This window comes from Phaenicophaeus curvirostris, chromosome 30, assembly GCF_032191515.1.
Source record: "Phaenicophaeus curvirostris isolate KB17595 chromosome 30, BPBGC_Pcur_1.0, whole genome shotgun sequence".
Taxonomy (NCBI): domain Eukaryota; kingdom Metazoa; phylum Chordata; class Aves; order Cuculiformes; family Cuculidae; genus Phaenicophaeus; species Phaenicophaeus curvirostris.
The window spans coordinates 4,363,973-4,387,859 of NC_091421.1; the positions used below are offsets into that span (position 1 = coordinate 4,363,973).

The 23,887-nt window shown below is 66.9% G+C and overlaps 1 protein-coding gene across 1 annotated transcript in view; it reads left to right on the plus strand.

Moving 5' to 3' along the window:
* LOC138732385 (25-hydroxyvitamin D-1 alpha hydroxylase, mitochondrial-like) overlaps window positions 1-22,222 on the plus strand; it is a 37,697-nt gene extending 15,475 nt beyond the window's left edge. Inside the window, exons 5-9 of the mRNA XM_069878981.1 lie at window positions 18,834-18,979; window positions 19,059-19,225; window positions 20,932-21,013; window positions 21,084-21,281; window positions 21,359-22,222. Coding sequence (XP_069735082.1) covers window positions 18,834-18,979; window positions 19,059-19,225; window positions 20,932-21,013; window positions 21,084-21,281; window positions 21,359-21,472 — 707 coding nt within the window. The 3' untranslated portion in view covers window positions 21,473-22,222. The remainder of the gene's footprint in view (window positions 1-18,833; window positions 18,980-19,058; window positions 19,226-20,931; window positions 21,014-21,083; window positions 21,282-21,358) is intronic.
* The last annotated feature ends 1,665 nt before the right edge of the window (window positions 22,223-23,887 follow it).

The window sequence follows — 23,887 nt, forward strand, 5'->3', positions numbered from 1 at the left end:
GGGGGGTTCTCTCTTTGGGGGATGTCCCGCTCGGGGAGGGTCCCGGGGGGCTTTCCCGGCTGGGGGAGGGTGTCCCGGTTAGGGGGGGGGATGAGGGGGGGGGGGGTGTCCCGGTTGGGGTCCGGTACCCGCGCCGCCCCCCAGGCCGCTCCCAGCACCGCGCGCTGCATCCCCGGTCCCGTCCGCTCGCGGCGCGCCGCGATGACGTCACGCGCCTCCCGCGCGTGGGAACGAAGAGGGCGTGTCTGTGTGACGTCATCCTGGCGCGACGGCGCCGCCGCGCGATTGGCTGGGAAAAGGGCGGGAAAACCCTGGGAACCGCGGGGACTCCCCAGGGTCCCAGTGCCCCCCACCCAGTGTCCCCAGAACAGTGTCCCCAGCTCCATCCCAGTGCTCCCAGACCAGTCCCAGTGTCTCCAGACCAGCGCCCAGTGCCCCCAGCTCCTTCCCAGTGTCCCCTGCTCTGTTCCAGTGCTCCCAGACCAGTCCCAGTGTCCCCAGCTCCATCCCAGTGTCCCCAGACCAGTGTCCCCAGCTCCATCCCAGTGCTCCTAGACCAGTCCCAGTGTCCCCTACTCCATCCCAGTGGCCCCAGCTCCATCCCAGTTCCTCTAGACCTGTCCCAGTGGCCCCAGACCAGTGTCTCTAGCTCCACCCCAGAGCTCCAGACTAGCCCCCAGTGTCCCCAGCTCCATCCCACTGTCCCCAGACCAGTCCCAGTGTCCCCAGCTGCACCTCCAGTGTCCCCTTTCTCTTCCCCAGTGACCCCAGCTTCATCCCAGTGTCCCCAGCTGCACCTCCAGTGTCCCCAGACCAGTCCCAGTGTCCCATGTCCCCCTGTTCCCCATCCCCCTTCACCATGTCCCCTGGCCACTGGCCACTTGTCCTGCTGTCCCCCATCCCCATGACCCCTGTCCCCTGTCTCCCCATCCTCATGTCCCCCTGTCCTCGTCCCCATGTCCCCTGTCCCCAGGATCCCCTCCCCATGTCCTCTGTCCCCCTGTCCCCATCCCCTGTCCCCATGTCCCCCTGTTCCATCCCCTTGTCCCCCTGTCCCCATGTCCCCCTGTCCCCAGCTCCATGTCCCCCTGTCCCCCGTCCTCCCATCCCACTGTCCCTATCCCCATGTCCCCATCCCCATGTCCCCATCCCCATGTCCCCTGTCCCCATGTCTTCTGTCCCCATGTCCCCTGCCCCCCTGTCTCCTGTACCCCTGTCCCCCTGACCCCCATCTCCCTGTCCTGCTGTCCTCATGTCCCCTGTCCACATGTCCCCCCTATCCCCACCCCCTTGCTCCCAACCCCTGTCCCCATGCCCCCCTGTCCTCATGTCCCCTTGTCCCCCTGCCCCCCTCCCCCCCCCCAGCCCCATTCCAGGATAATCAATAACTGGGGAGGGGGGGTGACTCCCTGTCTCCCCCCCCCCGGGGGGTCCCTCGGGGCTAATGAACAACTGGCCTGGGCCACCAACACCCCCCCCCCCCCCGGCCCCCCCCGGCCCCCGGCCACCCGCGTCACCTCCTGCGTCACCGGGTTAATGCAGCACTGGGGGGCAGGGGACAAGGGACAAGGGGGGGGACAAGGGGGGTACCGGGGGGGCAATAGGAGCACTGGGAGGCACTGGGAGGGGAAACAGGAGCACTGGAGGCACTGGGGGGGGCAACAGGCTCACTGGGAGTAATGGGAGGCACTGGGAGGGGAAATAGAAGCACAAGGGGGTACTGGGGTCACTGGAGGCACTGGGGGGCAATAGGAGCGTGGGGAGCAGTAGGAGCACTGGGAGCACTGGGGTCACTGGGAGCACTGGGGGCAATAGGAGCACTGGGAGCACTGGGGTCACTGGGAGCACTGGGGTCACTGGGAGGCACTGGGGGCAATAGGAGCACTGGGAGCACTGGGGGGCAATAGGAGCACGGGGGGGGCAATAGGAGTGCTGGGGTCACTGGGAGCACTGGGGGGCAATAGGAGCACTGGGAGCACTGGGGTCACTGGGAGCACTGGGAGCACTGGGGGGCACTGGGGGTACTGAGGGGGCAATAGGAGCACTGGGAGGCACTGGGGGTACTGAGGGGGGCAATAGGAGCACTGGGGAGGGCACTGGGGGACACTGGTTGCGCTGGGAGGCACTGGGAGTACTGGGAGCTCTTGGGGGACGCTGGGAGCACTAGGGAGCAGTAGTGATGGCACTGGGAGGGCACTGGGAGTACTGGGACCACTGGGGTTCCCCCCACGCGCCGTTCCGGCCCTCGTTGCACAACCCCCCCCCCCGCCCTTCTCAGAAATCGCCCCTGAAAACCACAGCCCAACCCCCCCCCGCCCAGTGCCGGGAACTGGGGGAACTGGGAGCACTGGGGGGGGGGTGGAGGTGGCAGAACTGGGATGGCTGAGGGGGGCTGGGAGCACTGAGGGGGGATGATGGGGGGAACTGGGAGAACTGGGGGCACTGGGGGGATAGAGGAGGTGGGGGGATGGGGGGAACTGGGAGCACTGGGGGCACTGGGGGGGATTAGGAGACTGGAGAGGGCGGGGACAACAGGGGAAACTGGGGGGCTGCAGGGGCGGGGGGACTGGGGGAAACTGGGAGCACTGGGAGGACGCTAGTTGCGCTGGGAGGACGCTGGTTGCGCTGGGAGGCACTGGGAGGCAGTTGGGGGCACTGGTTGCACTGGGAAGCACTGGTTGCACTGGGAAGCACTGGTTGCACTGGGAGGCACTAGAAGCACTGGGGGGCGCTGGGAAGGCACTGGTTGCACTGGGAGCACTGGGGGGCACTGGAGGGCATTGGTTACACTGGCAGGACATTTTATTGGTTGCATCGGGAGGCACCGGGAGCACTGGGAGGCAATAAGAGGCGCTGGGGAGCACTGGTTTCACTGGGAGGCCCTGTGGCCCCTGGGGGTCACGTGGTGTCTCGGGGGCGGGGCTTGTTCCCAGCCGCGCGCCCCTGGCGATCCCCCTCCGCACGCTGACGTCATTTCTCGGCGCCGCGAGGTGACGTCACGGCGCGCGCGCCGCCGCCCGGCTCCACCATGGCGGCGGAGGTGGCGGCCCCGCAGAAGCGCTTCTACCGGCAGCGCGCGCACGCGAACCCGCTAGCCGATCGCGGGCTGCGGCAGTGAGTGCGGGACAAGGCCCCACGGGGTACCCCGGGACCGGGAACCGCCCCCACAGGACCGGGAACCGCCCCCGCGGGACCGAGAACCGCCGCCCCCCCGGGACGGCCCGCCCCCCCCCCCCTCTCGGGACCAGGACCGCCCCCCCCCCTCAACCCATAGGGAACGGACCCGCCCCTACCCCCGGCCTTACCCAGGGACAGGACGGAGCCGCCCCCTTCCTCGGGCCTGTGACCACCCCCCGCCTTCTCGGAACCGGGAACCCCCTTCCTCGGGACAGAGCCACCCCCCCCCCTCTCCCCGCTCGGGACCGGGACCCGGACCGGGAACTGCCCCCCCCCTCCCCCTCCCGCGGGACCGGGAATCGCCTCACCCTCCCCCCACCCGGGACTGGGAACCGACCCCTCCCCCCGGGACCGGGCCTCGAGTCTCGGGACCGCTCCCCTATTGCCCTGGGAGCCCCCACCTCCGAGCCCCCCCCCCCCCCAACCCGGCTTTGCCCCAGGACCCCCCCATCCCGTTTCTGTTTCCTTCCGGTGCGCCCCCGCCCCCGCGTGACTCCCCCCCCCCGCTGCCCCCCCAGCCCCCCCCGCCCGCAGGACATGGACTGGGCCGAGCTCTTCCCGGATTTCTTCCCACCCGCCGCCCCCCCCGGGCAGCCGCCCCCCCGCGTCGAGTTCGCTGACCTAGGCTGCGGCTACGGGGGGGCTCCTGGGTGAGGGGGAGGGGAGAGGGGGGGGCTCCTGGGTGAGGGGGGGGGGGAGAGAGGGGGGCTCCTGGGTGAGGGGGGTGGAGAGAGGGGGTTGCTTCTAGGTGAGGGCGGGGAGAGGGGGGGGCCTCCTGGGTGGGGTGGGGGGGAAAGGGGGGGCTCCTGAGTGAGGGGGTGGGAGGGGGGTGCTTCTGGGGAAGAGGGGGGGCTCTGGGGGGTGAGGGAGGGGCAGGCTCCTGGGGAAGGGGGAGGGAGAGCGAGGGGGGGGGGCTCCTGAGTGAGATTTGGGGAGATGGGGGGCTCTTGCGGGAGAGGGGGGGGTTCTTGGGAGGGGGGCTCCTGGGGGAGGGGAGGGAAGGGTGGTCTTGGGGGGGGTGTACAGTGGGGGTGCCATCCGGGGGTCCCTTGCCCCCCCCCGCAGTGTTGCTGTGATTCTCCTTCGTATTGTCCCCCTCCCCCCCCCCAATCCCTGTCCCCCCCCAGTGGCGCTGTGACCCTGCCATCTCCCCCCCCACCCCGTCACCCCCAGTGGCCCTGCTTGTCCCTGTGTCCCCCCCTCAGTGACACTATTCCTCTCCATAACCCTGTGTCCCCCTCTCTATAGTTTTGTCCCCCCCTTAATCTGTCACCCCCCCCTCACCGTGTCCCCCCCCATGGCGCTGTCCCCCCTGTTTCCCCCTGTGTCCTCTCCCCGACCCTGTTCCCCCGCCGTGTCCCCCCGAAGTTACACTGTCCCCCCCCCCTCGACCCTGTCCCCCTCATCCCCTCCAGTGGTGCTGTCCCCCCTCTTCCTGCTGTCTCGTCCCCCCCAGTGACACTGTGTCCCTCCCAGTGGTGCTGTCCCCCTCCTTGTCCCCCCCTGATCCCGCTGTGTCCCCCTCCTCTGACCCTGTCCCCTTGTCCCCCCCCACCAGCTGCACTGTCCCTGCTGTGTCCCCCCCAGTGACACTCTGTCCCCGCAAGTGGCGTTGTCCCCCCTGTTCCCTGTTCCCCCCCACACCTTTGACCCTGTCCCCCGTGTGTCCCCCCCAGTGGTGCTGTCCCCCCTGTTCCTGCTGTGTGTCCCCCCCAACCCTGTGTGTCCCCCCAGTGACGCTGTCCCCCCTGTTCCTGCTGTGTGTCCCCCCCCCAACTCTGACCCTGTGCCCCCTCCGACCCTGTCCCCCCCAGTGACGCTGTCCCCCCTGTTCCTGCTGTGTGTCCCCCCCCCCCCGACCCCGTGTGTCCCCCCCCCCCCGACCCCGTGTGTCCCCCCCCCAGTGGCGCTGTCGTCCCCCCCGACCCTGTGTGTTCCCCCCCCTGACTCTGTGTGTCCCCCCGACCCTGTCCCCCCTCAGTGGCGCTGTCCCCCCTGTTCCTGCTGTGTCCCCCCCCCGACCCCGTGTCCCCCCCAGTGGCCCTGTCCCCCCCTGTTCCTGCTGTGTCCCCCAACTCTGATCCCATGTCCCCCCAGTGACACTGTCCCCCTGTTCCTGCTGTGTCCCCCCCCCGACCCCGTGTCCCCCCCCCCAGTGACTCTGTCCCCCCCCCTGTTCCTGCTGTCCCCCCCCTCTCTGACCCTGTGTCCCCCCCTCTCTGACCCTGTGTCCCCCCTCTCTGACCGTGTCCCCCCCCCCTCTGACCCCCTGTCCCCCCCTATTCCTGCTGTGTCCCCCCCCTCTGACCGTGTCCCCCCCCCCGACCCCGTGTCCCCCCCCCCAGTGGCGCTGTCCCCGCTGTTCCCGGGGTCGCTCATGCTGGGGCTGGAGCTTCGGGCCAAGGTGGCGGCGTTCGCGGGGCAGCGGCTGCGGGCGCTGCGGGCGGCTCGGCCCGGCGCCTTCGGCAACGTGGCGGTGCTGCGGGGCAACGCCATGAAACCACCTGCCCCACTTCTTCTGCAAGGGCCAGGTGGGCACCCCGAAACCCCCGGCACCCCAAAACCCCTCAGAGCCCCCCCCCCAAATACCTGGGACAACCCCAGCCCCTCCTCAAGCTCCTGGGACACCCTCAGCCCCCCCCCAAAACCCCCTGGGAGCGCCCCCCAACTCTTGGGGCACCCCCAGTCTCCCCTCAAACTGCCTGGGAGCCCCCCCCAAATTCCTAGAACACTCCCAGCCCCCCCCAACCCTCTAGGAACCCCCCGAAATTAGCGGGATGCTCTCAACCCCCCCCCCCAAGTTCCTGGGATAACCTCAGCCCCCCCCCCCCCCCCAAACCCTCTAGGAACCCCCCCAAATTAGCGGGACGCTCTCAGCACGCACCCCCCAAAGTTCCTGAGACACCCTCAGCCTCCTCTCAAACTCCTGGGATGCCATCAAATTCCTGGGACACCCCCCAGCCCCACCAAATTCCTGAGAGTCTTACCCCAAATTCTTGGGATACTCCCAGCAGCACCCCCCCCCCGCAATTTCTAGCACACCCAAGCGCCCCCCCAAGCCCCTGGGACCTCCCCAGAGCCCCCTGAAAACCCCTAGAACCCCACACCCCGAGGCCCCCCCTGAAACCCTGGGACCACACACCCCCGAGCCGCCCCCCAAACCCCTGGGATGCCCCCCACCTCTATGACCCCTTGACTGGTCTGTGTACACTTTTTTTTTTTTGGGGGGGGGGGGTGGTTGCTTTTAGGGGGGTGTCTGGTGCCTTGGAGTGGGGGGGTTGTGCTTATCGGGGGGGTCTATGGGTGCCTTTTTGGGGTGGGGGGGCAGCTCCAATTTTGGGGGGGGGGGAATGATGCTTTTTGGGGGTCGTGCCTGATGGGATATGGGGGGGGGCTGTGTGTGCCCTGAACATCTTTTGGGGGGGGGCTATGGTTGCTCCTTGGGGGGGTGGGTGCTGTTTGGGGGTGCAGGTGCCTCTCTTGTTGGGGGGTGTGGAGGTCTGTGTGCTCGGGGGGGGCCTGTGGGTCTGTGGCCCCCCCCCACTAACCCCCCCGTGGCCCCCCCCCCCCCCCCCAGCTCTCCAAGCTGTTTTTTCTCTTCCCCCGACCCCCACTTCAAGCGCCCCAAACACAAGTGGCGAATCATCAGCCCCGCGCTGCTCGCCCAGTACGGCTACGTCCTGCGCCCAGGGGTGAGGACCCCCCCCTCAAAGACACCCCCCCTCAAAGAACCCCCCCCGACGGGCCCCCCAAGTCTGCTCTGGACCCCTCCTCAATCTGCAACCCCCTTGCCATGACCTCCCCCCCGACCCCTAATAAACCCATACCCCCAACTTTCCGTGGGACCCCCCCCTCAGGTGTCAAACATCCCCCCCTACACCCCCACCCCGTGGACCCCAGACCCCCCCATGCCCCCCTGCCTTCTCCCCCCCTCATTTCCCTACCCCACGGTTCTTGGGATGGGGTTAGTTTCTCACTGTGGGGGTCCCCCGATAATGAGGGTGCCCCCCCTGTGACTCTGGGTGCCCCCAGGACAGTCCCCCCTTCCCATCCTGTTGCCCCCCGTTCCCATCCTATTGTCCCCCACCCCGCCCTGTGCCCCCCCCCCCCATCCTATTGCTCCCCCCCAACCTCCATGTCCCCAGTTCCCTCCAGTGTCCCCCTGGGGCTAGGAAATGAGGGGGGGGGGGTGTCCCCCCACGGGGACTCTGGGTGCCCCAGGACACCCATGACCCCCCCAAATCCCCCCCTCTCACCTCAATCCTTAATCCCTCGCTATGTCCCCCAACCCTCCAGTGTCCCCCGGGTACCCCCAGGACTGGAAGACATGGGGGGATTTTCACTGCGGGGGGGGGGGGGAGAGTTCTGCTTGGTGTGCGGGGGGTGTTCCTATTAACGGGGTGCCCCCCTCGATTTGGGGGTGTGCAGGGGCTGGTCTACACGGTGACCGACGTCCCAGAGCTCCACGAGTGGATGGTGACGCATTTTGGGGAGCACCCGCTCTTCGAGGCGGTGCCACCAGAGGAGTTGGTGAGAAACGAGGGGGGTTTATTTTTAAGGGGGGGGGGGTCTATGAAGGCGCTGACCCCCCCCTTTTTGTGTGTGTGTCCCCCCCTCCAGGAGGCCGATCCGGTGGCGGCGCTGCTGGCCACGGCCACCGAGGAGGGTCGCAAGGTGCAACGTGCCGGCCGCCCCGTCTTCCCCGCGTCTTCCGACGCCGCCAGGACCCCGATCCGGGGGGGCACTTTGAGGAGGGGGGGGCCCCTAAAAAAAGGGGGGAGGGGACCCTTTTGTCCCCCCCCCAACCCCTCCACTTTGTAATAAAGCCACCAGCGCATCCACACGTCTGTGTTCATCTGGCTGCGCCGACAGGGGGATTGGGGGGGGGGGGTCAGGAATTGCCCCCCCCCCCGGGGATAATTTGGGGGTGGCAGGGTCATTAATTGCACCCCCCCGGTTAATTGTGCGGGGGGGGTGTCAGTAATTGCCCCCCCTTCAGGAATATGGGGGGGGGTGTCAGGAGTTGTCCCCCTGGTTATTTGGAGAGGGGGGTCAGGAATTGCCCCCCCTGGATAATTTGGGGGTGGTGGGGTCACTAATTGCGCCCCCCTCCCCCCCCCCCGGTTAATTGCATGTGGGGGGTGTCAGTAATTGCCCCCCCCCCGGTAATTTTGCAGGATGGGGTCAGGAATTGCCCCCCCTTCAGTAAATTGGGGTGGGGGTGTCAGGAGTTGTTCCCCCTGGTTATTTGGGGGGGGTTCTCAGAAATTGCCCCCCCCCGGGTAATTTTATGGGAGGGGGTGTGTGATATCAGGAATGCCCCCCTCAGTTATTTGGGGGGTGAGGGTGTCAGGAATTGCCCCCATGGTAATTTGGGGGGGGGGGATCAGGAATTGTCCCCCTCAAAGGCATTTGGGAGGGAACAGGAATTGCCCCCCCACCCAGGTAGTTTGTGGGGGGTCAGAAATTGCCCCCCCCCGGGGTAGTTTTTTTTGGAGGGGGGGGGTTGTGTTCGTGCCTCAGTTTCCCCTGTGCCTCTGGAAGGAACCCCCCGCGGGGGGGGGGGACAGGGGGGGGTTTCCAGGCGCTGGCGCTTCCGGTGGCGCAACTAGGAGTTCCCGGGAATGGGGGGGGCACCCCCATAACCCCCCCCCCAGTATGGGACTGGGAAGGGGGGGGGGGGGTTGTCCAGACCCTCCCAGTGCCCCCAGTTTGGGGTGCTGGGAACTAGTATGGGACTGGGATGGGGGGGGGCTAAACATGTCCCCCCACCCTCCCAGTGTCCCCCCAGTTTTGAGGGGTGTTGGAAACCAGTATGAGACTGGGGGATGGGGGGGCAGGTGTGTGTTTCCAGTGCTCCCAGTTTAGGGGTGCTGGGAACCAGTATGGGACTGGGATTGGGGGGCTAAACGTGTCCCCCCACCCTCCCAGTGTCTCCCAGTTTGAGGGTGTACTGGGAACCAGTATAACACTGAGATGGGGGGGCAATTCTTTCCCCTCATTCCCCCAGTGTCCCCCAGTTTGGGGGTGCTGGGAACCAGTATGGGACTGAGATGGGGGGGGCTAAACGCGTTCCCCCACCCTCCCAGTGCCTACCAGTTTGGAGACGTTGGGAACCAGTATGGGACTGGGATGGGGGGGGGCTAAACATGTCCCCCCTACCCTCCCAGTGTCCCCCAGGGACTGGGACGGGAGGGGGGCGGAGTCTCAGGAGGCCACGCCCCCCTTCGTCCATTCCCGCGCTCTCATTGGCTGAGACGCTCCCTTTATGCAAATGAGATCGGAGTGGGCGGGGTTTGTTGGGGAGGGGGCGTGGCCAAGCCTAATGCGTCGAATGGGCGTTCAATGAGGGGGCGTGGCCAAACCGCGAGGGGGCGTGGCCATCTCGAGGGGGCGTGGCCAGCGCGGCTCCACGTGGGCGCTTATAAAGGCGCCGGCGCTGCCCGCGGTTCATTCGAGGCTCGGGCCGCGGTTCCTCACGGTTCCTCCCCGGGTCCCCCCCGTGTCCCCCCACCCACCCACCCACCCCGGGCCCGCGATGCCTCCCAGCCTCCGCCTGCCCTCCCTGGCCCCGCTGCTGCTGCGGCGCCGCCTGCCCGAGCCGGGGGGGGCCCCCCCCGCCCCCCCGCGCCGCCGCCCCCCCCCCGTGCCCCTCGGCCTGGCCGACATGCCGGGGCCCAGCCCCGCCGCCTTCCTCTACGAGCTGCTCTGCCGCGGGGGGCTGCGCCGGCTGCACCACCTGCAGGTAACGGCCGCGGGGACGGGGGGGACCCGGCAGCGCCGCCCCGGGGCTGGGGGGGGGACATAGGGACCCCGGGGCCACCGCCCCGGGGGCTGGAGGGGACAGGGAGCCCCATCTACCACCACCATGGGACTTGGCGACACCGGTGCCACCGCCCCGGGGACTGGAGGGGACATAGAGACCCTGGTGCCACCGCCCCGGGGGCTAGAGGGGATGGGGGGACCCATCTGCCACCACTTGGGGACCACGGTCTTACCACCTTGAGGCTTGGAGACTCCGGTGCCACCATTCCAGGGGCTAGAGTGGACACAGGGACCCCGGTGCCACCACCTCGGGGGCTGGAGGGGACGGGGAGATCTGTCTGCCACCACCCTGGGGCTTGGGGACCCCGGTTTCACCTCCCCGGGGCTTGACAAGGATGAGGAAATCCTGATGCCACCAGCCGGGGCTTAGGGACCCATCTGCCACCGCCCCGGGGAGTGGAGGGGACATAGAGACCCTGGTGCCACCGCCCCGGGGACTGGAGAGGACAGGGGTACCCGTTTGTCACCACATGGGGACCCCGGTCTCACCACCTTGGGGCTTGGGGACCCCGGTGCCACCATTCCAGGCACTAGAGGGGACATAGGGACCCATTTGCCACCACCCCGGGGCTTGGGGACCCTGGTGCCACCACCCTGGGGGCTGGAGTGGGGACAGAAGGACTCTGGTCCCACTCTCTAGGACTGGAGGGGACAAGGGGGACCATGGTGCCACCACGCTGGGGCTTGGAGAGGTGACAGGGACCCCAGTCTCGGTCCCCGGGGCTTGGAGGGGACAGAATGGGGCCAATGTCCTCAGGTCCCCAAGCTGAGGGTCCCATCACTGGGGTCACTGTGTCCCCAAGCTCGGGGTCCTTCTCCTGGGGTCCCCCTATCCCTTTCCTGGTGTCACCCTGTCCCCAGGTCCCCAAAGTGGAGGTCCCTTTCCTGAGGTCCCCCTGTCCCTATGTCCCCCCACGCTGGGGGTCCCATCATAGCATCCCCATGTCCCCAGGGTGGGGGTCCCATCACGGGGTCCACATGTCCCCAAGCTTGGGATCCCTTTCCTGGGGTCCCCATGTCCCCGAGGTGGGGGTTCCATCATGGAGTCCCCATGTCCCCAGGGTGGGGGTCCCATCACGGGGTCCCTGTCCTCAAGCTGGGGGTCCCATCACGGGGTCCCATGTCCCCAAGGTGGGGTTCTCTGTCCCCATGTCCCCAGGGTGGGGGTCCCATCACGGGGTCCCCATGTCCCCAAGCTTGGGATCCCTTTCCTAGGGTCCCCGTGTCCCTGAGGTGGGGGTGCCATCACGAGTCCCCATGTCTCCAGGGTGGGGGTCCCATCATGGGGTCCCTTGTCCCCATGTCCCCAAGGTGGAGTTCTCTGTCCCCATGTCCCCAAGGTGGGGATCCCATCACGAGTCCCCATGTCCCCAAGGTGGGGATCCCATCATGAGTCCCCATGTCCCCAAGGTGGGGATCCCATAACGAGTCCTCATGTCCCCAAGGTGGGGTTCCCATCACGGGGTCCCTGTCCTCAAGCTGGGGGTCCCATCACGGGGTCCCTTGTCCCCATGTCCCCAAGGTGGGGGTCCCATCATGGAGTCCTCATGTCCCCGAGGTGGGGGTCCCATCACGGAGTCCCCATGTCCCCAAGGTGGGGGTCCCATCACAGGGTCCCTCATCCTCATGTCCCCAAGGTGGGGGTCCCATCACGGGGTCCCTTGTCCCCATGTCCCCAGGGTGGGGGTCCCATCACGGGGTCCCTTGTCCCCATGTCCCCAGGGTGGGGGTCCCATCACGGGGTCCCTTGTCCCCATGTCCCCAGGGTGGGGGTCCCATCACGGGGTCCCTTGTCCCCATGTCCCCAGGGTGGGGGTCCCATCACAGGGTCCCTTGTCCCCATGTCCCCAAGGTGGGGGTCCCGTCACAGAGTCCCCATGTCCCGCAGGTGCAGGGCCGCGCGCGCTACGGGCCGGTGTGGAAGGCGAGCTTCGGTCCCATCCTGACGGTGCACGTGGCCGAGGCTGAGCTCATCGAGCAGGTTCTGCGCCAGGAGGGCCAGTTCCCCGTCCGCTCCCAGCTCTCCTCCTGGAAGGACTATCGGCTGTGCCGCGGGCACGCCTGCGGCCTGCTCACCGCGTCAGTGGGGCTGGGGACTGCTCAGGGGGCTGGGGGCTGTGCAGAGGGGCTGGGGGCTCCGTACAGGAGGTCTAAGGGCTCCACTTGGGGGTCTGGGGGCTGTACAGAGGGGCTGGGGGCTCTGTACTGGGGGCTGGGGGCTGTGCAGAGGGGCTGGGAGCTGCACAAGGGGGTCCGGGGGCTCCATACAGGGGTCTGGGTGCTGCACAGGGGGTCTGGGGGCTCCATACAGGAGTCTGGGTGCTGCACAGGGGGTCTGGGGGCTCCATACAGGGGTCTGGGTGCTGCACAGGGGGTCTGGGGGCTCCATACAGGGGTCTAGTGGCTGCATATGGGAGTCTGGGGGCTCTACACAGAGGTCTAGGGGCTCCACTTGGGGGGCTGGGGGCTACGCAGAGGGGCTGGGGGCTCCATACAGGGGTCTGGGGGCTGCATATGGGAGTCTGGGGGCTCTACACAGAGTCTGGGGGCTGCGCGGAGGGGCTAGGTGCTCAACTTGGGGGTCTGGGGGTTGTGCAGGGGGGGGTGGGGGCTGCACAGAGGGGCTGAGGGCTCCACTTGGGAGTCTGGGGGCTCCACTTGGGGGGTCTGGGGGCTGCGCAGAGGGGCTGGGGGCTCTACATGGTGGTCTGGGGGCTGTGGAGGGGGTTTTAGGGGCTGCACAGAGGGTTTTAGGGGCTCCACTTGGGGGTCTAGGGGCCGTGTAGAGGGTCTGGGGGGTCCACCTGGGGGTCTGGGGGCTGTAGATGAGAGTCTGGGGGTTGTACTGAGGGTCTGGGGGCTCCATACAGGGGTTCTGGGGGCTGCACAGGGGGTTTTAGGGGCTCCATGTGGGGGTCTGGGGGCTCCATGTGAGGGTTTGGGGGCTCCTTACAGGGATCTGGGGGCTCCACTTAGGGGTCTGGGGGCTCCACTTAGGGGTCTGGGGAGGGTCTGGGGTCCCTGGGGGGGGTTGGGATCCCACATCCCAGGGTGGGGGGGGTCCCATCCCCCATGGTGGGGGCGGCGCTCGGGGCGCGGCGGGGGGTGAGTCAGGGTGAGTCAGGGGGGGCGCCCCACACCCTGCCCCACACCCTGCCCCACAGCCCCCCCCCCCCGCCCCCCCAAACTCCACACCCTGCCCCCCAGCCCCCTGCTCTGCCCCCCAGCCCCACACCCTGCCCCCCAACCCCCTCTCTGCCCCACACCCTGCACCCCAACTCCTGCTCTGCCCCCCACTCTGCCCCCCAACCACACACCCTGCACCCCAACCCCCTCTCTGCCCCCCAGCCCCCTCTGTGCCCCACACTGTGCCCCCCAACCCCACACTCTGCCCCCCAACTCCCGCTCTGCCCCACACTCTGCCTCCCAACCCCCTCTCTGCCCCCCAATTCCCTCTCTGCCCCACACTCTGCCCCCCAACTCCTGCTCTGCCCCCCACTCTGCCTCCCAACCCCCTCTCTGCCCCCCAATTCCCTCTCTGCCCCACACTCTGTCCCCCAACTCCACACTCTGTCCCCCAACCCCCTCTCTGCCCCCCAACCCCCTCTCTGCCCCCCAACTCCTGCTCTGCCCCCAACTCTGCCCCCCAACCCCACACGCTGCCTCCAAACCCCTCTCTGCCCCACACTCTGCCCCCCAACCCCACTGTCTGCCCCCCAACTCCCTCTCTGCCCCACTCTCTGCCCCCCAATTCCCTCTCTGCCCCCCACTCTGCCCCCCAACCCCCTGCTCTGCCCCCCAACCCCCTCTCTGCCCCACACTCTGCCCCCCAACCCCCTCTCTGCCCCCCAACCACACATGCTGCCCCCCAACCCCCTCTCTGCCCCACACTCTGCCCCCCAACTCCTGCTCTGCCCCCCACTCTGCCTCCCAACCCCCTCTCTGCCCCCCAATTCCCTCTCTGCCCCACACTCTGCCCCCAACCCCCTCTCTGCCCCCCAACTCCTGCTCTGCCCCCAACTCTGCCCCCCAACCCCCTCTCTGCCCCACACTCTGACCCCCAACTCCACACTCTGACCCCCAACTCCCTCTCTGCCCCCCAACTCCCTCTCTGCCCCACACTCTGCCCCCCAACTCCCTCTCTGCCCCACTCTCTGCCCCCCAACTCCCTCTCTGCCCCCCAACCCCCTCTCTGCCCCACACTCTGACCCCCAACTCCACACTCTGACCCCCAACTCCCTCTCTGCCCCCCAACTCCCTCTCTGCCCCACTCTCTGCCCCCCAACTCCCTCTCTGCCCCCCAACTCCCTCTCTGCCCCACACTCTGCCCCCCAACCCCACACTCTGCCCCCCAATTCCCTCTTTGCCCCACACTGTGCCCCCCAACCCCACTCTCTGCCCCCCAACCCCCTCTCTGCCCCACACTCTGCCCCCCAACCCTACACTCTGCCCCCCAACCCCCTCTCTGCCCCCCAACCCCACACTGTGCCCCCCAACCCCCTCTCTGCCCCCCACGCTGCCCCCCAACCCCCTCTCTGCCCCCCACGCTGCCCCCCAACTCCCTCTCTGCCCCCCAGCCCCCGTTGCAGGCGGCCGTGGGTCGGGGCGTGCTGGGGCCTGTTGGGTCTCGCGGTGCCCACGCTGGCGCCCCACGCCCCACACGTCACCCCCCAACACGTCACCCCCCCCCCCCCCAAACTCCTTCCTGCCCCACACGTCACCCCCCCACGTCTCCTGTGGCTCCTGTGTCCCTACACATCACACGTGTGTCCCCCTCACTGTGTCCCCTGTGTCCCCCTGTCCCCTGTGTCCCCACATGTCCCCATGTGTCCCTCATGTCCCCACATATCCCTATGTCCTCACAGGTCCCCTCTGTGTCCCCACATGTCCCCGCAGTCCCTCCTGTCCCCCCATGTCCCCACAAATCCCCCTGTCCCCCCTGTCCCTACACGTCCCCGTGTCCCCACGTGTCCCCATGCATCCCCCCCATCCCCGTGTCTCCCCTGCGTCCCCCCGTCCCCGTGTCCCCACACATCCCCCCTCTCCCCACACGTCCCCCTGTCCCCCCTGTCCCCACATGTCCTCCCCATCCCCGTGTGTCCCCCATGTCCCCACACAACCCCCTGTCCCTCATGTCCCCACATGAACTCTCTGTCCCCCTGTGTCACTGCTGTGTCCCCACACATCCCCCTGTCCCCACAAATCCCCGTGTCCCCCGTGTCCCCACACGTCCCCACGCATCCCCCCTGTCCCCACACATCCCCGTGTCTCCACGTGTCCCCCCTGTCCCCCATGTCCCCACAAATCCCCATGTCCCCCCTGTCCCCTTGTGTCCCCAAATGTCCTCATGTCCCCCTGTGTCCCCACGCATCCCCGTGTCCCCATGCATCCCCCTGTCCCCCATGTCCCCACAAATCCCCATGTCCCCCCATCTCCTGTGTCCCCACACGTCCCCCCTGTCCCCACACATCCCCCCATCCCCTGTGTCCCCACATGTCCCCATGTGTCACCCTTGTCCCCACACAACCCCCTGTCCCCCTGTGCTCCCCCTGTCCCCGCCATCCCCTGTGTCCCCATGCGTCCCCCCTTGTCCCACACAACCCCCTGTCCCCCTGTCCCCCCTGTCCCCCCCATCCCCCTGTCCCCCATGTCCCCACAAATCCCCATGTCCCCCCATCTCCTGTGTCTCCACATGTCCCTGTGTCCCCATGCATCTCCCCTGTCCCCCCTGTGTCCCCACACGCCCCCTGTGTCTCCACATGTCCCCCCGTGTCCCCACACATCCCCCTGTGTCTCCCCGTGTCCCCACACGCCCCCTGTGTCCCCACATGTCCCTGTGTCCCCTCGTGTCCCCACACGTCACCCTGTGTCCCCACATGTCCCCCTGTGTCCCCACATGTCTTCTCTGTCCTCCCTGTCCCCACACATCCCCCTGTGCCCCCCGTGTCCCCACATGTCCCCCCGTGTCCCCACATGTCCCTGTGTCCCCCCTGTGTCCCCCTGTGTCCCCACATGTCCCTGTGTCCCCCGGTGTCCCCCCTGGGTCCCCACACGTCCCCCTGTGTCCCCACATGTCCCTGTGTCCCCCCTGTGTCCCCCTGTGTCCCCACATGTCCCTGTGTCCCCCGGTGTCCCCCCTGGGTCCCCACACGTCCCCCTGTGTCCCCACATGTCCTCTCTGTCCTCCCTGTCCTCACACAATCCCCCTGTCCACCCCATCCCCCCATGTCCCCCTGTGTCCCCACATGTCCCCGTGTCCCCCCCGTGTCCCCCCCGTGTCCCCACACGTCCCTGTGTCCCCCCGTGTCCCCCCTGTGTCCCCACATGTCCCCCGGTGTCCCCACACATCCCCGTGTCCCCCTGTATCCCCCCTGTGTCCCCACACATCCCCCTGTGTCCCCACATGTCCCTGTTTCCCCCTGTGTCCCCCCGTGTCCCCACACGTCCCCCTGTGTCCCCACATGTCCCCATGTCCCTCTGTCTCCCCACATGTCCCCCCCGTGTCCCCCCCGTGTCCCCCCCGTGTCCCCCCCGTGTCCCCACATGTCCCTGTGTCCCCCCCGTGTCCCCACACGTCCCCGTGTCCCCCCGTGTCCCCCCGTGTCCCCCTGTGTCCCCCTGTGTCCCCACATGTCCCTGTGTCCCCCTGTGTCCCCACACATCCCCCTGTCCCCTTGTGTCCCCACATGTCCTCTCTGTCCTCCCTGTCCTCACACAATCCCCCTGTCCACCCCATCCCCCCATGTCCCCCCGTGTCCCCACACATCCCCGTGTCCCCCTGTGTCCCCCCGTGTCCCCCCGTGTCCCCACACGTCCCCGTGTCCCCCTGTGTCCCCCCGTGTCCCCCCGTGTCCCCACACGTCCCCGTGTCCCCGCGCAGGGAGGGTGAGGAGTGGCAGCGGCTGCGGCGGCTGCTGGGGCGGCTGCTGCTGCGCCCGCGGGCGGCCGAGGCCTTCGCGGGGCCGGTGGCCTCCGTGGTGGCCGACCTGGTCCAGCGGCTGCGGCGCCAGCGTGACCGTCACCCCCAGCGCCTCGTCCCCGACGTCGCCCACGAGTTCTACAAGTTCGGCCTGGAAGGTGGGGACCTGTCCCCGGGGTTCTTGGAGCCTCCGGGATCTCCTCGTGTCCATCAGGGTCTTCCCAGGGCCTCCCCGTGTCCCCCAGTGTCTCTCCGGGGCTTCCCGTGTCCCTCAGGATCTCCCCATGTCCACACGTCCCTCAGGGTCTCCTTGTGTCCCTCAGGATCTCCCCGTGTCCTTCAGGGGCTCTTTGTGTCCCTCAGGATCTCCCCATGTCCCCACGTCCCTCAGAGTCTCCTCGTGTCCCTCAGGATCTCCCCATGTCCACACGTCCCTCAGAGTCTCCTCGTGTCCCTCAGGATCTCCCCATGTCCCCACGTCCCTCAGGGTCTCCTCGTGTCCCTCAGGATCTCCCCATGTCCCCATGTCCCTCAGGGTCTCCTCGTGTCCCTCAGGATCTCCCCATGTCCCCACATCCCTTGGGGTCTCTGCAGGGCTTCCTATGACCCTCAGGGTCTCCTCAGGGTCTCCTCATGTCCCTCAGAGTCTCCGAGGGTTTCCTTGTGTCCCCCAGGATCTCCCCATGTCCTCAGACTCTTGTCCCCCAGGTCTCTCCATCTCTGTCCCCATGTCCTTGGGGGCCATCTCTGTGTCCTGTAGAGTCTTCCGTGTCCCACGTGGCACCCCCAGTGTCCCCAAGGAGCCTGGTGTCCCTCCAGGACTCCTCATGTTCTCCAGACCTTCCCACGTCCCCAGGAACTCCTGTTCCCTCAACCCAGGACCCGCCATCTTCCCAGCTTCACCCCTGTCCATCCCACCCCCCCAACAGGGATCTCCTCCGTGCTCTTTGCCTCCCGCCTGGGCTGCCTGGAGCCGGTGGTGCCGCGGGACACCGAGACCTTCATCCGCTCCATCAACACCATGTTTGTGTTGACGCTGCTCACCATGGCCATGCCCAAGCCGCTCCACCGCCTCTTCCCCGGGCCCTGGAGGAGCTTCTGCGAGGCCTGGGACTTCATGTTCGCCTTCGGTGAGGGAAACGGGGGGAAGGGTCTGGAGCCCAGGGGTTCTGGGAGCAGCTGAGGGACCTGGGAGGGGTTTGGTCTGGAGAAGAGGAGGCTGAGGGGAGACCTCATCGCTCTCTGCAGCTGAGGTTGCCCAGAGCAGTGGTGGCTGCTCCATCCCTGGAGGGGTTCAAGGGCAGGTTGGATGGGGCTTGGAGCCCCTGATCCAGTGGGAGGTGTCCCTGCCCATGACAGGGGTGGAACTAGGTGGGCTTTGAGGTCTCTTCTGACCCAACCCATTCCAGAATTCCATAATCTTATGGTTCTATCATGGAACTGCCTGAAAGGAGGTTGTGGTGAGGTGGGTGCTGGGCTCTTCTCCCAAGGAACAAAGGGTGGGACGAGAGGAAATGGCCTCAAGTTGTGCCAGGAGAGGGTTAGATTGGATATCGTGGAGAATTCCTTCATGGAAGGGGTTGTCCAGCCCTGGAAGAGGCTGCCCAGGTCCGTGATGGTGTCCCCCTCCCTGGAGGGTTCAAAACTCGTGTGGATGATGTGCTCAGAGATGGTTTGGAGGTGGACAGGGATAGTTGGACTCGATGATCTCAAAGGTTTTGTCCAACCAAACTATCCCATGAAGCTGGGGAAGGGTCTGGAGCTCAGGTCATTCTAAGGAACACCACACGTGGATGAGGTGCTGCTCAAGGATCTGATTTTCCACCCCAACGGTTCCGTGTGACACCGTGGGGACACAGGGACACAGTGTTCCTCGGCCACGGGAACACTGATGGGGCTTCATCCTCTCCAGCCAAGGACCACATCGACCGGCGCGTGGCGGGGCACGGGGGAGCGTCGGAGCAACCGTGTCTCATCGACCAGCTGGCCCGGGAGAAGGTCCCCATGAAGGTCATCTACGGCAACGTCACCGAGCTGCTGCTGGCTGGTGTGGACACGGTGAGGAGGGGACGTGTCGGGGGGTGTCCCCAGCTCCGCGGGGCCCTGCTGATGTCACCTGTCCCCTCCACCTCCCAAGATCTCCAGCACCCTGGCGTGGAGCCTGTACGAGCTGGCGCAGCACCCGGGCCTGCAGGAGAAGGTCCACCAGGAGCTGGTGGCAGCGCTGGGAGACGGCTGCGACCCCAAGGCCACCACGCTGGGCAGGGCCCCCCTGCTGAGGGCTGTGGTGAAGGAGACACTCAGGTGGGGATGGGGACACGGGGTGGGGGACGGGGGACAGGGGTGGGATGGAGATGGGGACAGGGGTGGGATGGAGATGGGGACAGGGGTGAGGGTGGGGGTGAGGAGGGGGAGGAAGGTGGGACGTGGAGGTGGCTGGGGACAGGGACGAGGATGAGGACAAGGATGGGGACGGGGATGAGGATGGGGACGGGGACAAGGATGGGGACGGGGACGAGGATGGGGACGGGGACGAGGATGGGGATGGGGACAAGGATGGGGATGGGGACGAGGGTGGGGACGGGGACGAGGGTGGGGACGGGGACGAGGATGGGGACGGGGACAAGGATGGGGACGGGGACGGAGATGTGGATGGGGGTGAAAGGAAGGTGGGTATGGGGACGGGGACGAGGATGGGGACGGGGACGAGGATGGGGACGGGGGCGAAGATGTGGATGGGGGTGAAAGGAAGGTGGGTATGGAGACAGGGACGAGGATGGAGATGGCAATGAAGATGGGGATGGGGTTGAAAGGAAGATGGGGATGGGGTTGAAAGGAAGATGGAGATGGCGATGAAGATGGGGATGGGGTTGAAAGGAAGATGGAGATGGCGATGAAGATGGAGATGGGGTTGAAAGGAAGATGGGGATGGGGTTGAAAGGAAGATGGGGGTGGGGACAGGGATAAAGATGGGGATGGGGAAGGGATGAGGATGGGGATGGGGACAGGGATGAGGATGGAGGTGAGGAGGGGGATGAAGATGGGATGTGGAGATGGCTGGGGACAGGGATGAAGATGGGGATGAAATGAAGATGGGGCGGGGACAGGGTGCGGATGGAGGTAGGGGTGAGGATGAGGATGGAGGTGAGGAGGGGGATGAAGATGGGATGTGATGGTGGCTGAGGACAGGGATGAAAGGAAGATGGGGATGGGGATGAAGATGGGGATGGGGAAGGAATGAAGATGGGGATGGGGAAGGAATGAAGATAGGGATGGGGACGGGGATAAAAGGAAGATGGGGATGGGGATGAGGATGGGGATGGGGACAAGGATGAAGATAGGGATGGGGACAGGGATAAAAGGAAGATGGGGATGGGTATGGGTATGGGGACAAGGATGAAGATAGGGATGGGGATGGGGATGAAGATGGGCATGGGGAAGGGATGGAGATGGGGATGGAGAAGGGATGAAAGGAAGATGGGGAAGGGGACGAGGATGAAGATGGGGATGAGGATGAAAGGTAGATGGGGATTGGGACAGGGATGAGGATGGGGATGGAGGTGGGGGGGGGATGAAGATGGGATGTGGAGGTGGCTGGGGACAGGGATGAAAATGGGGATGAAGATGGAGATGGGGATGAAAGGTAGATGGGGATGGGGTCTGGGATGAGGATGGGGATGGAGGTGAGGAGGGGGATGAAGATGGGGATGGCCACAGGGATGAAGGAAGACAGGGATGGGGATGGTGATGAGTATGGGGATGAAAGGAAGATGGGAACAGGGGTGAGGATGGGGTTGGAGGTGAGGAATGGGATGAAGATGGGACGTGGAGGTAGCTGGGGACAGGGATGAAAGGAAGACGAGGATGGGGACAGGGATGAGGATGGGGAAGGGGACGAGGATGAAGATGGGGATGGGGCTGAAGATGGGGATGGGGACAGGGATGAAGATGGGGCTGGAGATGAAGATGGCGACGGCGGCAGCCTAGGTGACCGCCCCGTCCCGTCGCAGGCTCTACCCCGTCATCCCTGCCAACGCCCGGGTGGTCCCCGACCGTGACATCCGTGTGGGCGACTACCTGGTGCCGCGCCAGGTGAGCCGAGCGCCGCCCCCTCTCCCGCCGTGTCTCCGTGTCCCCCCTGCTCACCCCCGTGTCCCCCCAGACACTGGTCACCCTCTGTCACTTCGCCACCTCCCGTGATGGCCGCGTCTTCCCGGCGCCCGACTCCTTCCAGCCCGAGCGCTGGCTTCGCGGCGATGCCGCCCGGCACCCCTTCGCCTCCCTGCCCTTCGGCGTCGGCAAACGCAGCTGCGTCGGCCGCCGCCTCGCCGAGCTGGAGATCCACATGGCGCTGGCGCAGGTGAGGGCCACCTCCATCCCCGAGTGTTCCCAGGTGTCCCCGAAAGCATCTCTCATCCCCGCTCTGCTTCTCGGCAGATCCTGCTGCGCTTCCAGGTGAGGCCGGAGCCCGGCGGGCACTGCATCCGCCCCATGACCCGCACGCTGCTCGTCCCCGAGGCCACCGTCAACCTCCAGTTCCTTGATCGATGAGTGAGAGCCAATGAGGGACATGGAGGTGGCCTTGACCTCGTCGGGGAACTTGACCTCAATGGGGGACTTGACCTCGATGGGGAACTTGAACTCAAAGGGGGACTTGACCTCAATGGGGCCCTTGACCTCGATGGTGAACTTGACCTCGATGGTGGCCTTGATGCCAGCCTTGATGTGTTCCCAAACCTGATGGCGTCCTTGGCCATGGTGGTGTCTTCAACCCTGGAGGTGGCCCCAACCCCAGCAGTGGCCTTGACCCTGGTGGTGGCCTTGACCCCAGCCATGTCCCCAACCCTGGCGATGGCCTTGACCCTTGCAGTGGCCTTGGCCCCAGTGGTGTCCCCAATCCCAGAGGTGGCCACCACCCCAGACTGGTGGTGTCCCCAGCCCTGGTGGTGGCCTCGACCCCCGCAGTGGCCTTGGCCCACTTGGTGGCCTTCGCTGGCATTAGGGACACCGTGGAGTCATGTCCCTTGACCCTGGTGGTGTTCCCAGTCCTGGTGGTGGCCCAGACCGCGGAGACGTTCCTGATGCCCGTGGTGTCCCCAAGCCTGCTGGTGGCCTTGACCCTAGTGGTGTCCCCAACTCTGGCAGTGTCCCCAACACCAGTGGTGGCCTTGGCCCCACAGATGCCCTCGATGCCACTGGTGTCCCCGACCCCAGTGATGGCCTTGGCCCCGTTGGTGGCCTTGGCCACGCATTGTCCCCTCCCCGCTCCGTGTATTATTTAACATTAATTTATTGCCAATAAAGGGGTTTTTTGGGAGCCCCCCCCGGCGTTTCCGCTGACTCAGCGCCGCTGCCACCTCTCCCCACCCTGTTTTGTGCTGACTCAGCGCCCGCCGGGCCGTGGGGTGAGGCGGGGGGGGGGGCCTGTCCAGACACACCGCGGGTGATGTGGCTGGTGACGCAGCGGGGGGGGGGGGGGGGGGACTGAGCGGGGGGGGCCCAGCACCCCGTGAGGCCAGAGGGGGGTCCCTGTGTCCCCCCTCCATGTCCCCCCATGGCTATGGATACCCCCATGTCCCTGTGTCACCCCCGTGGCTCTGTGTCCTCTCTCCGTGTCCCTGCTGTCCCACCCCGTGGCTGTGTCCCCTCCATGTCCCCTCCATGTCCCTGCCATGTCCCTGTCCCTGCTGTCCCCCCCCCGGGTCCCTGTCCCCCCCCTCCGTGACTGTGTCTCCCCCATGACCCTGCCATGTCCCCTCCCCTACATCCCTGTCCCCCACCCCATAACTGTGTCCCTCCCTGTGACTATGTCCCCGCTTGTGTCTCTGTCCCCCCCCAGTGACTGTCCCCCCCCCATATCCCTCCTGTCCCCCCCCATCCCTGCTGTCCCCGCCTTGTCCCTGTCCCCTCCCGTGACTCTGTCTCTCCCCATATCCCTGTCCCTGCCTCCCCGTGGCTGTCTGTCCCCTTTCCATGTCCCAACAGTCCCACCCCATGTCCCCGCCCCCCACCCCGTGTCCCTGTCCCCCTCTCTCCGTGGCTATGTGTCCCCTCTCCATGTCGCTGCTGTCCCCTCCCCCCCGTGTCCCGTCCCCCCCCCGGTGTCACCACGCTCGCTGCCCCCGGGACCCCACGAGGGTCCAGAGTCCCCAACGCTGACGTCAGCGCTGTCCCCACCGAGGGACATTGACCCCCCCGGGGGGGCTGGGACACCCCCTGGCACGGGGTGGGGGGGGACAGCAGGGACAGGAATGGACACACAGACACGGTGAGGGACACACAGACATGGGGGGGGACAGGGACGTGGGGGGGACACACACAGCCATGGAGGGGACACACAGCCATGGGGGGGACACACAGACGGGGGGGACACATGGCCGTAGGGGGGACACACAGACAGAGGGGGACACACAGACATGGGGGGGGGCACACAAACAGAGGGGAGCACACAGCCATGGGAGGGAAACAGACGTGGGTGGGGGGCACACAGCCATGGGGGAGGGACACAGAGACGTGGAGGGGGACACACAGACATGGGGGGGACACACAGCTTGGGGGGAGAACACATAGACGTGGGGGGGACACGCAGACGTGGGGGGATACACACGGCCACGGGGGGGTCACACAGAGCCATGGTGGGGGGACACACACAGCCGGGGGGGGGCGACAGACATGGAGGGGACACACACAGCTATTGGGGGGGGACACACAGCCATGGGGGGGGACAGCAGGGACACAGGGGTCTCCCGGTCGTTTGTGTGTTTGTGTCCCCGTGGGAAGGGTTCAGCACCACGGACAGAGCCGAGGGCCCTGCGACCACCCCCCAGCACGTCGTTTCAGCACCACGGACAGAGCCGAGGGTCCTGCGACCACCCCCCCACCACGTCGCTTCAGCACCACGGACAGCGTCGGGTCCCGCAGTTCCACCCGGGGCCGCCAGGGGCCGCTCTCGCCCCGCCGTTTCGC